This window comes from Pseudophryne corroboree, chromosome 5, assembly GCF_028390025.1.
Source record: "Pseudophryne corroboree isolate aPseCor3 chromosome 5, aPseCor3.hap2, whole genome shotgun sequence".
Lineage (NCBI taxonomy): Eukaryota > Metazoa > Chordata > Amphibia > Anura > Myobatrachidae > Pseudophryne > Pseudophryne corroboree.
Window position 1 is genome coordinate 360723058 of NC_086448.1, and position 16447 is coordinate 360739504.

The 16447-nt window shown below is 45.8% G+C and overlaps 1 protein-coding gene across 1 annotated transcript in view; it reads left to right on the top strand.

The window, feature by feature from the left end:
* ERP44 (endoplasmic reticulum protein 44) overlaps window positions 1-16447 on the top strand; it is a 152990-nt gene that overhangs the window by 98020 nt on the left and 38523 nt on the right. The window contains exons 5-7 of the mRNA XM_063922655.1: window positions 1630-1814; window positions 6714-6829; window positions 6945-7002. Coding sequence (XP_063778725.1) covers window positions 1630-1814; window positions 6714-6829; window positions 6945-7002 — 359 coding nt within the window. The remainder of the gene's footprint in view (window positions 1-1629; window positions 1815-6713; window positions 6830-6944; window positions 7003-16447) is intronic.

A 16447-nucleotide genomic window follows, 5' to 3' on the forward strand; every position in this document is an offset into this window, starting at 1 on the left:
TGGCGTGGCGGTTGAACACCAAATCCTAGCTCGAAAGGGTATTCCCGTTGAAGTCATCCCCACTCTACTTAAAGCTAGAAAGGAAGTAACGGCAAAGCATTATCACCGTATTTGGAGAAAATATGTGTCTTGGTGTGAATCCAAGAAGGCTCCTACGGAAGAATTTCAGCTGGGTCGTTTTCTCCATTTTTTGCAAGCAGGTGTGGATGCAGGCCTAAAGTTAGGCTCCATTAAAGTGCAGATTTCGGCCTTATCCATTTTCTTTCAAAAAGAATTGGCCTCTCTTCCAGAAGTTCAGACTTTCGTGAAAGGTGTTCTGCACATCCAACCTCCATTTGTGGCACCGTGGGACATTAACAATTCCTTCAGTCACATTGGTTTGAACCTTTACAGAAGGTTGAGTTGAAATTTCTCACTTGGAAAGTGGTCATGCTTTTGGCCTTGGCGTCCGCAAGGCGGGTGTCGGAATTGGCGGCTTTGTCTCACAAGAGCCCCTATTTGATCTTCCATGTGGATAGAGCAGAATTGAGAACTCGTCAACAATTTCTGCCAAAGGTGGTTTCTTCGTTTCACATGAACCAACCTATTGTGGTGCCTGTGGCTACTGAAGCCTTGGCTGATTCAAAGTCTCTCGATGTAGTCAGAGCTTTGAAAATTTATGTAGCCAGAACGGCTCGTATTAGGAAAACGGAGGCTCTGTTTATCCTGTATGCTTCCAACAAAATTGGGGCTCCTACTTCTAAGCAGACTATTGCACGCTAGATCTGTAATACGATTCGGCATGCTCATTCTACGGCTAGATTTCCGTTACCGAAGTCTGTGAAGGCCCATTCTACCAGGAAGGTGGGCTCATCTTGGGCGGCTGCCCGAGGAGTCTCGGCGGTTCAACTTTGCCGAGCAGCTACTTGATCGGATTCAAACACTTTTGCTAAGTTCTACAAGTTTGATACCCTGGCTGATGAGGACCTCATGCTTGCTCAATCGGTGCTGCAGAGTCGTCCGCACTCTCCCGCCCAGTCTGGAGCTTTGGTATAAATCCCAGGGTCCTTTTGGAGTCCCCAGCATCCTCTAGAACGTAAGAGAAAATAGGATTTTAAGACCTACCGGTAAATCCTTTTCTCTTAGTCCGTAGAGGATGGTGGGCGCCCGTCCCAGTGTGGACTCTGTCTGCAGTACTTGTTGATAGTCTTTGCTTTTGTTACACAAAGGTTGTGTTTCGGTAAGGGTCAGCCTGTTGCTGTTTTTGGTTCATGCTGTTAACTGGTATTTTCTTAAAAGCCATGTTGTACGGTGTGTTGTGGTGTGAGCTGGTGTGTATCTCACCCTTAGTTAACAAAAGTCCTTTTCCTCGAAATGTCCGTCTCCCTGGGCACAGTTCCTATAACTGAGGTCTGGAAGAGGGGCATAGAGGGAGGAGCCAGTTCACACCCATTTAAAGTCTTAAAGTGCCCATGTCCTGCGGATCCCGTCTATACCCCATGGTCCTTTTGGAGTCCCCAACATCCTCTACGGACTAAGAGAAAAGGATTTACCGGTAGGTATTAAAATCCTATTTTTCAGTACTTAACAATGTGGTTTAACAATTACTGATCCTAATCCTAATATTCCTTAAATGTTCTGTCCTTTTAGCGGATATTGCACAAAGATATAGGATAAGCAAGTATCCCACGTTAAAACTGTTTAGAAATGGAATGATGATGAAAAGAGAGTATAGAGGTCAGCGCTCAGTGGCTGCAATTGCAGACTTTATCCGACAACAAAAAAGTGATCCAATCCGGACAATTGAAAACCTGGAGGAATTAAAAACTATTGATGTGAGTATTTTGTTATGCACCATTTAATTTCCTACGTGTACAGGGCATCCGGATGATAGGTCAACAGTGAAAAGGTCAACATAACAATGGTCGACATGAGGTTTTTGGGTTTTTTTTCAGGACTTTTTCATACTATACTATCCACATGGGCTACAATTGTAAATAGTAACCTTGCCTGAAGCATGGCGAGGGGATGCGCTGCACTAATTGGGGGTCTAGGTGCTGGAAGGAACATTCTGACACCACAAAGACATTAAAAACTCATATCAACCATTTGGTGCCATCCTGGACATTGTTGACCTTCTGACTGATGACGCATTGATCCATCACCCATCTACATTACCACTACTGTATTTGCGATGAAGCATTGGGAAAGCTGTGATTGTTCCTGAACTCTTGCTTTTGGCAGTACTGTATAGATAAGTTCAACAGATCTGTATTTAAACTAGATTGTCTCATCACTTTTACAAACCATGTAATACAATCACCCAAACTATTTAGAGTTGATCTATCTTTAAGGACATATTATAAAGCGTATAGAAGAGTGTTTTTATTGCAGTTATTCTGCTAGGTCCCTGGTTCCACAGACTGACCCACATTATGGCTGGTACAGTCCCCTAGCCCGCTACACTCTCAAAATAGAATCATGAATCTGACACAAACCTGTTAAACATATTTGGGACACTGCTACTTACTCTGTGTGCCTTCATTCTATACTAAAGCAGATTTGCATAGCTGTCATGTTAACACTTTGTCACTGAAACTATTTTGACACTTTTTGGACTGGTCACATTTTAGCATCAACATACGCAATTATGCAGTACCCACAAAATACCTGTGTTGTTGTTGTTGTTGTTGTTGTTGTGTGTGGTTTTTTTTTCTTTAGTAGACTTTGAATTTCCAGAAATTAGAATGTTTGCTTATTTGTCCTACATTGCAAAGACAATGTACTCAAAATGGCAAAAAGAATGTTTTTTTTCGATTTTTTTTTTTTTTTTTTTTTTTTTTTTTTTTTTTTCTCCCCCCTTTAATTAAAATTGCAAGTGTGTCTTAGTTTTGTGGTTCTTGCTTCGGTGTTAATCCACTTTTCCAAAACTGCAAACAGCTGGATTCAATAGTTAAGTTTCAATAATAAAATCTACACTTGAAAATGAGGATGCCCCTAGGTTTATTAAAGCCATTTTGGAGAGGTTTGCCCCATATAATGAGTACATAAGGATTTCTGCAGTACAGGGGTTATTCTCTGGTGATCACTTTATGGGGGTATATTCAGTTGGCGTCGGATCCATTCCGACTTACATTTGTCAGGAATGGATCCGACAACCCCTATTCTATCCCATCTCAATTCGACTTTTAACCCAGGAAGGAGAGGGGCAGCCAGAGGAGATCAGTGCTACAGTAGCGCTGCAGAAGTATGTCACACAGCCGCCCGACCTCACGGTAGTGTCCACCCGGCTCCAGCAAGCTTGCTGGAGCCGGGTCGACGCTGCCGTAAGCGGCGCGGCTGTGTGACATCCTACTGTAGCGCTGATCTCCCCTATATGCCCGCGGCAGTCCCCCGTCTCCCTGCAGCTCTGCCCCCTCTCCTCGTCTGGGTCCGCATCTCAGTCTGACATCTTTTGATGTCTGACTGAGATGGTCGAAAAGGGGGCCAAAACCTGGTTTTTGCCACAAGCACGTGGATCGGCAGCTATTCCGCCGATCCACGTGCTTTTTGACAAATCGAATTCATCGACTTGTCGAAAAATTTAGGGATATATTGAATAGGTCAAATCAGGATTCGACCTTAAAAAGTCGAAAACTGCCGTTTTTTCGACAGACGCCAGTTTTCGACTTCAATTGAATATACCCCATGATCTTCTCTTTCAAATAAGGGCGTCCATGAGACTGCATGCTAGAATAGAGAGATGGAGCATTTGAATACACTTACTCCCTGGCTTTTGAATATATCTCTAGAATAGTTCATGGTCGAGACAAGAGCTTGACATTATCAACACCCACTGCAATTATGTAATCAAGGCTCACCCTCATCTCAGCGAAGGCAATTATTAGCACTACTGATAAGTCATCGTCCCCCCTCCCCCCCTTGATCAGCTGCGGTGCTCAGAGATCTTTAGCAAAGGTTGCACGTGTAGGACAGTTCAAAAAGCTACTAGTATATTACTGACTTTGTCTATCTGTATGGATCCACCAATCCTCATAGTGCAAATACAGTTTTGAGGCATGTAACTCAAATCTCTTGCCCACTTAGGAAAGATCATTCAGTAACATGGCAACCTGCTGCAGAGGGCTGAAAGAACACAGTGAAAACATTTAAACTAGTTTAAACACTTAAATGATACAAGATAAATGATTACAGTTGTGTCCCACATACACCTTTCCCCAGTTTGTGCCAAATAGCCCTGTATAGCGGGTTACAGACTTTGCTGCTTCCAAGACACTAATCCTATGTACCTAGTGCACTTCGAGGGGTGATTGATAAGTACCCGTGTTAGGCAAGAAAAAAAAAATTATTGGGAAAATTTTGATTTATTTTTCATGTTCAACATAGTCCTGTTTTAGCTCGATACACTTGGCCCAACGATAATCCAACTTTTTCAAGCCCTCCAAAAAATTGGATTTGAACTCTGTGAAATAGGCTTCAGTTTCGGTGATGACCTTCTTGTTAGATGCTAATCTCTTTCCACCGAGCCATTTTTTCATGTTTGGAAACAGGGGGCTAAATCTGGAGAATATGGCAGATGCGGCAGCAATTCATAGCCCAATTCCACCAATTTTGCTGTGGCGATGTGGGACGAGTGTACCGGCACATTGTAGTGGCGGAACAGCATTTTTTTTCTTCGCCTTGTGGACCCGTTTTCTCTCCAATGCGTTGTCGAATCTGCCCAAAAATTTAGCATAATATTGCCCTGTGATCGTTCTTCCCTTTTCCAAATAGTCCATGAAGATTATGCCTTTTGAATCCCAGAAAACAGTGGCCATGACCTATCCGGCCGATGGAACCGTCTTCGCCTTCTTTGGTGCACGTTCGCTGGGTGAAGTCCACTGTTTGGACTGTTCCTTCATTTCTGGCTTGTAGTGATGGATCCATGTTTCATCAACAGTCACGAAATGGCGCAGAAACTCCTTCGGATTGCGCTTAAACATGTCCAAACACTGCTTTGAAGTGGTCATTTGATTCCGCTTGTTGTCCACAGTGATCAAACACGGCACCCATCTTGCGATAGCTTTGTCATGCCCAAATGTTCACGTAGGATATTCTGCACACGTTCAAATGAGATGCCTACGATCTCAACAATCTCTTTTCTTCACTCGCCGGTCTGCCAATATGATATCATGGATTTTGTGGACCATTTCATCTGTAGTCTCCTCAATTGGGCAACCTGGGCGCTCTTCATCCAGGACGGATGTATGGCCACACTTGAATTCATTGAACTAATATCTGATGGTTGCCAACGAAGGTAAAAGGTCCCCATAAACGGCTTCCAACTTTTCTTTGATTTCCTCACATCCAAAAACAATAATCTAATCACCGATCGGTACTGCACTTTCTCCATAGTTAGAAAAAAATCAAACTTGCTCACTTCCAACAGCTACCAAAACAAGTACACCTTGAATTTATCTGAAATTCTGACAGTCGTTTGACAGATGACACTAAACAATGATATACAGGTTTGATGTCAGTGGCGCCATCTGTCTTCAAACATGGGTACTTATCCATCACCCGTCGTATTTGCAAACTAATGCACAAAAGTGACAAAAAATAGCATGTGAATCGCGCCAGATGTCTCGCACTATATTGTGCAAAAGGGATACGTTTATGAGGACACATCTTCAGTCTCCATATATGGCTGATTACATGCATGCCACTCTATAACTGGGAAGCTTCTGTTTTCCAACTAAAAGCATGACTGAGACTTACATATGTATGTATGCTGTGTTGCTATGTATACTGCTAGGTGTATGCCTACTGAAGAAAAGCAGTTGCAGAAAAATATTTTGTTAGAAACAATAGCCACTTTATGGAAGAAACTGTTGTCTTGTTTTCAGCTGTACCATAGTCAAGCAAAGTGGGCATTGTAAGTGTCCAAAATCTCACTTCTACTTTAGAAATCGTATTTAATTATTCAACTTTGTACATTCATTTCTACCAATGGACCAGCATTTATAATGTATATTTTGTAATGTAGTGTCATAGATGTTTCCTGATCATAATGTCTTCCATTTGTATTTTGTAGTATATTGTAGTGCAAATTCAGATGTTTGGGTACTCTTGGTCGCATTGTATTTTCCAGCAGTTATGTTGTATTTCTGTATTGTTGTTGCAGGGGCTCTGGGACTCAAGGTAGTACTTGGACAAACCCCCTAAAGTCCTGCCTTTGGCCCACAATTCTATAGTAAAATACACTGTCTGCAGCCTGCTCACAATGTACCGCAGGTGCCCCACTCTCTGGTTTTATATGGTGGACAAAGATAGGACCTTCTTTTAAAATAATATATTTGCTACTACTGAACATTTCTTTTCAAGTAAATGCAGTAGTTAAGTTATTGTTTAACATTTCTTTAATTTTTTTTATTTAATCTTTCTAATAATGCTTTTGCCACTTAAACTCAATGGATTTTCACTTTGATGGGGAAGAAGTGATGGCTGATAATGCTGAATACATCTTTTATAAATGTATCCACAACAATGACATTTAAATGTAGTAATGAGTTTTGCACAATTGTTGTAGCTTTAGGTATGGTGTAAGTACTTCCTTATTAACGGTTGGCAATTATATTTTATTGTGAAGCTTTTTTGACTGCACAAATTATTAATCAAATTAATGTGTCGAAAACAAAACCCTTTGGAGCTATGTTAGGTGTTTTAACATTTTGTTCTTGTTTTTTTCATTACAGCGCAGTAAAAGAACAATAATTGGCTTTTTTGAAAGGAATGATTCTGACAACTACAGAACATTTGCAAAAGTAGCAAATATTTTGCATGACGATTGTGTCTTTCTTAGTGCTATTGGGTAAGAGCCATATTGTACAGCATTTGTTGTGGTGGTGACATATTCAGTTATTTGTACTTATGCAGAATTGTTTATCCTTCTCCATATTTATTACATTTTTCTCTACATTCTTTAGGGATGTTTCAAAACCAGAGCGGTATAGTGGAGATAATGTAATCTACAGGCCTATTGGGGTAAGTGTGTTCCATATACTCTAATGGAGACTTAGAATTGCTTGCATAAATTAATTATAAAATGCTAGGCTAACCAAGCCTATTTATTAAGGAAACATACCGGTAATCAAATAAGTCAAGGTCAAGTCTATATGATAGTCACGGTCTTGTTACTCTTATGAGCCACGGCTGTGGCTCATTCCTATGTTTCATTTTGGTTATGTATTTTATGTTATACTTCTGTTTATGTTCCCCGTGGGTGTCATGGGGTGTTTGGAGCTCACCCTTAAGGAGAGGATACTGTTATGAACCACAGGTAGTGGTTCATTCCTATTTTATGTTTATAGTTCTCTTGCAGGCCAGGATTTCCTTTTGCTCTGGTTTAGAAGATATTTGCTGTCAGTGGTGAGTCTGTGTAATTGCAGCCTGTTTCCATGTGGTTGGTATCACCTGTCTGCTAATTGCATCTTGTCAGTTTGGAGTCATGCAACGGGGCAGCTGCACGACATAATTAATTAGGCCTCTCTGTTATATGCTGGCTGAGTGCAATTCACAGACGCTAGTGATATTTCTAGGTTTCCAGTCTTCCAGAGTGCTTGAGTTCTGAGCTTGTTCCTGAGCTCCTGTCTAGCAGAGTCTGTCTAGCTGCTTCCTGTGTAGATTCCGGTGTCAGTCCCTGTGTCGATTCCTGTGTCTTATCCCGTGTCCTGCCGTGAAGCGTTCCTGTCCAGAAGTCCTGTGGCTTTGCCTATGCCTGTTCGAGTTTCTGGCTTCTTGGTGTCCACCGGTCTGTCGTTTGGGATTCTGCCTGTCCGTCGTTTGGGATTCTGCCTGTCCTCCAGTTCTGAGAGGCTGTTTCGGCAGCATTGGGGGTTCCTGTCCGTTTGCCAGTATTTGTACCGGTTCCGTGAGTAGCGGCTTTGCCGCGTCCGTCGGCCTAGGCCGCTGTATTCCTTGGTTGTATCTGTCACTGGTGTTTTGCAGAGGGTTCTGCTTATGCTGTCACCGCCGGTACACAAAAGTATTGTGTCGGCGTGTGGTCAGCATTTCCTTTGTTGTTCTTTTTCTTTGGCGGCAAGCCGCACATACATTTAGTTTTAGCCTAGTTAGTAGCCCCTGGCTTTGGTTGTTTCAGTTAGAGGGCCCCTTGTTATTACCCTGTCTCAGTTCACGCTTTGTCTTTTTTTAAGACCTGAGGGGGCTTCGGAGTTGGGCAGACCTAATCCGCCCTTCAAACGCGGCTGCCATGGGCCCAAGAAACCATAGTCCTGCAAGCGTGAATTGACAACACGGGTAAAAAAACGGAGGTAGGGTGCCAGGGGCTATTCCCGTTCCATTTCACCAAATCCAGTATTACGTCCTGGTGCTCTGGACTCACTTCATAACATCTCCCTTGTTCTGAGCACCAGGAACCTAACAGTTACTGTTACTAGTTTTCTGTAGGGTATACTTAGGGACCACTTTTTCTTTTTCATGACTTGCTATTATTTTATTTATAAGGTGCCACAAGTAGTTTGCAGTGCCATTAGAACAGTACAGGCACTAGTGTATTAATAATGGGTGCAGTTTGTGCGGTGCACACCCTACACCCATTATTTCTAATACTTACCGTCCGGCGTTCCACAGTGCTGCAGAAATCGCTGGGGAAATTGTACACGGCCATTTTTTCCAGTGTTTTGCGCATGCGCAGTAGGAAAATCACTGGGGAAAATGGCCTCTGCACCATTTCCCCGGAGACCTGCACATGTACTTAAGACTCTGGGACAGCACTAGGGTCCTCTAGTGACCCTAGTGCCCAGAGCTACAGCGCTGCCTGCTAGAGAGGAGGGGGCCAGGATGAATCCTGCAGACGGGCCGCCTCCTCTCTAGATGCGCCCCTGAATACTGGGTACACAGAACTTAACATAACAGAAATACTAAAATGGAGCACCGTTAACAATTAACAATTAGCACCACATTTCTCAGTATACAATACAGCTGAGATGTAAGGATGCATTGCGTACTACTAGGGGCAGGCAGCCATTGGAAGAGATGAATGGTTATGAGTGGAGATGCGGTATAGACAGTCGTAGTATTAGAGAGTATTTAGAGTATTAGAGAGCTGTAACTGAAGTGCAAGTGAAGATGGCTATGAGAACAGAATGGAAGAGGGCCCTGCTCCAAGGGTATCCGGTCATTAGGTCGACCACTATTGGTTGACATGCATTAGATCGACAGGGTCACTAGGTCGACATGGTCATTAGGTCGACAAGTACTAGGTCGACATTTCAAAAGGTCGACATGAGTTTGTTTTTTAAATTGAACTTTTTCACACTTTACGCTACATGTGGACTACAATTGCCCGAAACCGCGAGCCATGCGAGGTGACACGGTGCACTAATTGGGGTTCCCCGTCACTGTACGAAGAAAACGACACCAAAAAAGGTTTAAAAAAACTTCGACCTTTTGACCCTGTCAACCTAATGCATGTCGACCAATAGTGGTCGACCTAATGACTGTCGACCTAAGTTGTGAAAGACCCATACCTGCTCCAAGGAGATTGCAATCTAGGGGGAGATGGACAGGTGACACGAGGCTCGAGCAAACGAAGGTGTCCTGATGGCTGGAAGTTAGCGGGGCAGAGATCGTCAAAACATGAGGAAGAGGGGTTGGGAGAGTGGCCTCGAGACTTGGTTATGTGGAGGAAGGGTATGCATTGATGAACAGGTGCATTTTCAGTGCCCGTTTTAATCTTTGCAAGGTCGGGGCCAGTGACTGTATTTGGAGCTTTCTATTAAACACACCAAAAATACACATGCATTTATTTGGTTGCTTTGTGCAGGGCTGGAAAGTTGATCATCCCAAGTGTATGAAACTGAAAGCTATTAACTGTTCCATAGGGTTTTTTTTAACTCCATTTTCTTCTAGTGTTTTTTTTTTTTTTGCTTCAAAAATGCCTGACCTGTATATACATGTGAAATATACTTTATGTAAATATTAAGTGAACTATTTATAATAAAATTCCAGATGCAGTACTTTAACTAGCTTCTATAACGGCTTTATCAAGTCCGTTGGACAAGCTTTCCATACACTGATATCACATTTTTTCTCTTACGTCCTAGAGAATGCTGGCGACTCCAAAAGGACCATGGGGTATAGACGGATCCGCAGGAGACATGGGCACACTAAAAAGACTTTTACTGGGTGTGAACTGGCTCCTCCCTCTATGCCCCTCCCCCAGACCTCAGTTAGACTCTGCCCAGGAGTGATTGGACACACACTAGGGGAGCTCTACTGAGTTTCTCTGGAAAAGACTTATGTTAGGCTTTTTTATTTTCAGGGAGACCTGCTGGCTACAGGCTCCCTGGATCGTGGGACTGAGAAGAGAGAAGTCAGACCTACTTCTTCTTAGTTAAGGGCTCTGCTTCTTAGGCTACTGGACACCATTAGCTCCAGAGGGTTCGATCACTTGGTTCGCCTAGCTGCTTGTTCCCGGAGCCGCGCCATCACCCCCCCTCACAGAAACCAGAAGAAAGAAGCCGGGTGAGTATTAGAAGAACCGAAGACATCAGACGGCGGACGACTTCAGTAACGGAGGTAAGTGCAGCGGTAGCGCTGCGCTCCATGCTCCCACACACATCACCAACGGCACTTCCAGGGTGCAGGGCGCTGGGGGGGGGGGCCTGGGCAGCAGTTACTGGGGTAAATCTGACTGGCAAAGAGCATATTCGGTGCCCGGGCACCGTATACCATACCCCCGCCAGTATAATTATTTCAAATTTGAGCAGGACTACAGCGTGCCTGGAAGGGGCGGGGCTTAGCCACACAGCTCACCAGCTCCATTTTCTATCTCTCCACAGCCGCTGCAGAGACGCTGGCCCGGTCCTCCAAGCTCCATCAAAGTAACAAGGGAGCAAAATGGGGGGGGCAGATACATTTTGGTGCTTTTTATTGTTTATGACAGCGCTAACCATATATATTATTGCTTGTAGTATATGGGCGCTGGGGTGTGAGCTGGCATACTCTCTCTGTGTTTCTCCCTGTAGGCTTCCCTGTGGGTCTGTCCCCTTGTTTGGGAGTGTGGGTGTGTCGGTACTACGTGTCGACATGTCTGAGGAGGAGTGTTCCTCTCCGGAGGAAGTTACTGGGGGCACAGAAAAGGATTTGGGAATGACTCGGTCGGCACAGCCGACTGCTGATTGGGTGAATATGTTGAGTACACTGAATGCAAATGTGGCGTTATTGTCTAAGAGGCTGGATAAATCTGATTCTCAGACACAAACATGGAGGAAATCCATGGAGGATGCTTTGTCTCAGGTACAGACCTCCCCGGGGTCACAGAAACGTTCATTTACCCAGATGGTGGATACAGATGCCGACACAGACTCTGATTCAGATGTCGATTTCAATGAGGCTACGTTACACCCAAGGGTAGTTAGGAGTATTCAGTACATGATTGTGGCTATTAAAGATGTTTTACATATCTCTGAGGAACCTGCTGTTCCAGACACGATGGTTTGCTTATTTAAAGGGAAAAAGCCTAAGGTTAAGTTTCCCCTTTCTCATGAAATGAATACTTTGTGAAAAGGCTTGGGAGTTGCCGGACAAGAGGTGGCAGATTCCCAAGAGAATATTTATGGCATATCCTTTCCCCTCTGATGACAGGGAGAAATGGGAGTCGTCTCCCAATGTCGACAAGGCTCTATCCCGATTGTCCAAGAAGTTGGCGCTGCCGTCTCCTGACACGGCTGCTCTCAAGGATCCGTCAGATCGCAAGCTGGAGACGACATTGAAGGCCATTTTCGCTAATACGGGTGCATTGCTCAGATCTGCTGTGGCGTCTGTATGGGTGAGTAGTGCTATTGCTAAATGGGCTGACAATTTGGCTTCTGATATGGATACCCTTGATAAGGATAACATTCTTTTGACTCTTGGTTCTATCAAGGACGCTGCTGATTACCTAAAGGATGCGGCAAAGGATTTTGGCCTCTTGGGATCTAGAGCCAATGCCATGGTGTCTCGGCCAGGAGGGTGCTGTGGACTCATCACTGGAATGCTGATGCAGACTCCAAGAAAAATATGGAAGCTCTCCCCTTTAAAGGTAGTGTCTTGTTTGGCGACGGCCTTGCTGACCTGGTGTCTACCGCTAGTGATGGTAAGTCATCTTTTCTTCCTTATGTTCCCACACAACAGAAAAAGGTGCCCCATCAGCAGATGCAGTCCTTTCGGCCTAATAAATACAAAAGAGGTAGGGGTTCGTCCTTCCTCGCTTCGAAGGGTAGAGGAAGGGGAAAGAGGTCGCCTGCAGTGTCAGGCGCCCAGGACCAAAAGTCCTCCCCCGCCTCTACCAAGTCCACCGCATGACGCTGGGGCTCCCCTAAGGGAGGCCGTGCCGGTGGGGGGTCGTCTCCGAGTCTTCAGTCAGGTCTGGTTTCAATCGGCCCTGGATCCTTGGGTTTTAGATATAGTGTCCCAAGGGTACAAACTGGCGTTTCAGGAGATGCCCCCCCGCCGCCGTTTTTTCAAGTCGGCCCTTCCAGTTTCTCTTCAAGACAGAGTAGTAGTAAATGATGCGATACAAAAGCTGTGTCAACAGAGGGTCGTGGTGCCGATTCCCCCGTCCCAACGGGGGGAATGGTTCTATTCGAGCCTCTTTGTCGTGCCGAAGCCGGACGGCTCGGTCAGACTGATTCTGAACCTAAAATCCCTCAATTCATACTTGAAAACTTTCAAGTTCAAGATGGAATCTCTTTGAGCTGTGATCTCCAGCTTAGAAGGGGGGGATTTTATGGCGTCAGTCGACATAAAGGATGCCTACTTACACGTCCCGATATATCCACCTCATCAGGCCTTCCTGAGATTTGCGGTACAGGATTGTCATTACCAATTTCAGACGTTGTCGTTTGGGCTTTCCACGGCCCCGAGGGTTTTCACCAAGGTTATGGCGGAAATGATGGTGCTCCTTCGCAAGCAAGGGGTCACAATTATCCCATACTTGGACGATCTCCTGATAAAGGCGAGATCAAGAGATCAGTTGCTAAGAAATGTGGAACTCTCTCTGTCGGTGCTGCGAAATCATGGTTGGATTCTAAATTTGCCAAAGTCTCAGTTGATCCCGACAACTCGGCTGCCCTTCCTGGGCATGATCCTAGACACGGAGCTACAGAGTTTCTTCCGGAGGAAAAAGCTCTGGAAATACAGACCATGGTCAAGGACCTTCTGAGACCGGCAAGAGTGTCGATTCATTAATGCACTCGAGTGCTAGGGAAGATGGTTGCGGCTTATGAAGCCATTCCGTTTGGTAGGTTTCATGCTCTGGTGTTTCAGTGGGATTTGCTGAACAAATGGTCCGGGTCTCACCTGCACATGCACCGGAAAATAAGTCTATCTTCCAGGGCCAGGATTTCTCTCCTGTGGTGGCTGCAAGGCTCTCACCTTCTAGAGGGACGCCGATTCGGAATCCAGGACTGTGTCCTGCTGGCCACAGATGCAAGTCTCCGAGGCTGGGGCGCAGTCACGCAAGGAAGAAGTTTCCAGGGAAAGTGGTCAAGCCAGGAATCTTGTCTCCACATAAATGTTCTCGAGTTAAGAGCCATTTACAATGGCCTCCTGCAAGCGAAGAACCTTCTTCAGGGGTTCCCTGTCCTGATCCAGTCGGACAACATAACAGCAATGGCGTACGTAAACCGCCAAGGCGGAACAAGAAGCAGAACGGCAATGGCGGAAGCCACAAGAATTCTCCGCTGGGCGGAACAGCACGTGAGCGCTCTGTCAGCGGTCTTCCTCCCGGGCGTGGACAACTGGGAAGCAGACTTCCTCAGCAGACACGATCTCCATCCAGGAGAGTGGGCTCTTCATCAAGAGGTATTTGCAGACGTGACAAGGCGTTGGGGATTTCCTCTGATAGACATGATGGCGTCTCGCCTCAACAAGAAGCTTCCGAAGTATTGTTCCAGGTCGAGGGACCCCCAAGCCTGTGCGGTGGACGCCCTGGTAACTCCGTGGGTGTTTCCGTCGGTGTATGTGTTCCCTCCGCTTCCTCTCATCCCAAAGGTGTTGAGGATCGTAAGACGAACAAGGGTTCAGGCTATACTCGTTGCTCCAGATTGGCCTCGGAAGGCCTGGTATCCGGATCTTCAGGAATTACTGGTGGAAGATCCCTGGCCGCTTCCTCTATGAGAGGACCTGTTACTGCAGGGGCCCTGCGTGTTCCTGGACTTACCGCGGTTGCGTTTGACGGTGTGGAAGTTGAACGCCAAATCCCAGCCCGGAAGGGTATTCCCGGGGAGGTCATCCCCACTCTCCTTATGGCTAGGAAGGAGGTCACGGCGAAACATTATCACCGTATTTGGAGAAGGTATGTGTTGTGGTGTGAAACCAAAGCAGCTCCTGCGGAGGAGTTTCACTTAGGTCGTTTCCTCCATTTTTTTACAGGCAGGCGTGGATGCAGCCCTGAAATTGGGTTCCATCAAAGTGCAGATTTCGGCCTTATCTATTTTTTTTTTTCCAAAAGAATTGGCCATCCTTCCTGAGGTTCAGACTTTCGTGAAGGGAGTGCTGCATATCCATCCTCCATTTGTGCCACCCGTGGCGCCGTGGGATCTTGAAGTGGTCTTGCAGTTTGTCTCACTGGTTTGAACCTTTGTGTAAGGTTGAGTTGAAGATTCTCACTTGGAAAGTGGTCATGCTTTTGACGTCTGCCAGATGTGTGTCCGAGTTGGCGGCTTTGTCTCACAAGAGCCCATATTTAATTTTTCATGTGGATAGAGCGGAATTGAGGACTCGACAACAATTTCTGCCGAAGGTGGTTTCTTCGTTTTACATAAATCAACCTATTGTGGTACCTGTGGCTACGGATGCTGTTGTAGTCCCAAAATCTCTTGATTTTGTAAGAGCTTTGAAAATTTATGTCGCCAGAACGGCTCTTACTAGAAAAACAGAGGCCCTGTTTGTTCTGTATGCTTCCAACAAGATTGGAAATCCTGCCTCTAAGCAGACTATTGCACGCTGGATTTGTAATACGGTTCAGCACGCTCATTCTTCGGCTGGGCTACCGTTGCCGAAGTCAGTAAAGGCCCATTCTACCAGGAAGGGGTCTCGTCACTTCAGCTTTGCCGAGCAGCTACGTGGTCGGGTTCAAACACTTTTGCTAAGTACTACAAGTTTGATACCCTGGCTGATGAGGACCTCATGTTTGCTCAATCGGTGCTGCAGTCGTCCGCACTCTCCCGCCCGGTCTGGAGCTTTGGTATAGACCCCGTGGTCCTTTTGGAGTCCCCAGCATCCTCTAGGACGTAAGAGAAAATAGGATTTTAATACCTACCGGTAAATCCTTTTCTCCTAGTCCGTAGAGGATGCTGGGCGTCCATCCCAGTGCGGACTGTTTCTTGCAGTTGTTTTGATACTGGTTATTTCTCTGGCTGGGTCCACAGGATTATCCACAGGATAACATTGGGATATTGTCGAGCGACAGCAAAAATGGCACCAACACGGTCACAAGCTTTCTGGCCTCCCAGGATGCATTGGGGCCTCCACTATATAGTCCCGCCCACTGACTCAGTCAGATCAGTTTTTTGCTTGGTGCGGCAGGAAGCCGCATGGTCACAGGGCTGCTGTGAGAGCAGCCTCAAGTTTTCATTACTTTATTTTTATAGACTTACTATAATGTTTTTTAGAGCGACTTCTCTTAACAGCGTCTTAAACGCATATTAGAAAGAGTCGCTCCAATAACTCCCCACCGGGTTGCAACAACAACGCTTACCTTCGGGTATCAGTGCTGTCTCGACGGGCGTCTGTGTCGGATGTTCTAGCAGGTCCAGCAGACGTAACCAGGCTGTGGCCGGAGCATGGGGAGACGGTGAGTCTATGGACTTCCTCTTACTAGAGGGGTCAGGACACAGCTACACTGATTTGGTGGAGACTACAAACAATGTGTTGATGCGCCGAACATCCCGGTGTGACCGCGCTACGCTCTGGGGATCATAGGCGCCAGGACTAGGTGAGGCCGCGATCCTGGGAGTTTAAGTCAACAGGGGGTTTCAGACGTTCTCCTGGCCGTCCCTCCTCCGAGTTCATGGCCAGTTCCCGCGTGTCTCTCGTTTCATGAACTAAATGACCTCACTTCCGGCTCAGACGCTACCACAAGGGTACTCGGTCGCAGCTTAGACGCTGAGGTTGTGTACACTGGATATAAACCCGCCAAGACCGAGTCGCAGGCCTTAGCGTCTGCATACACGTGGAAGTCGCTCAGCGTCCGTGTCCGTTGGTGAGCGTCCGTGTCCGTTATCAGTTATCAAGAGCGGCAGTGTACACCAGTAGCGTCTGAATCCACTTAGCGTCTTACGAGCGTATTTGCTTGGATATGGAAGTGTGGTGAGTCTCCCTGTATCCCGCTCTCTGGAGGCAGGGTATACAGTACTAAAAATTCCTTCTACTTTTTAGTATGCATTGTTAATTTTTAGTACCTATTGCATATGAGACCTGTATA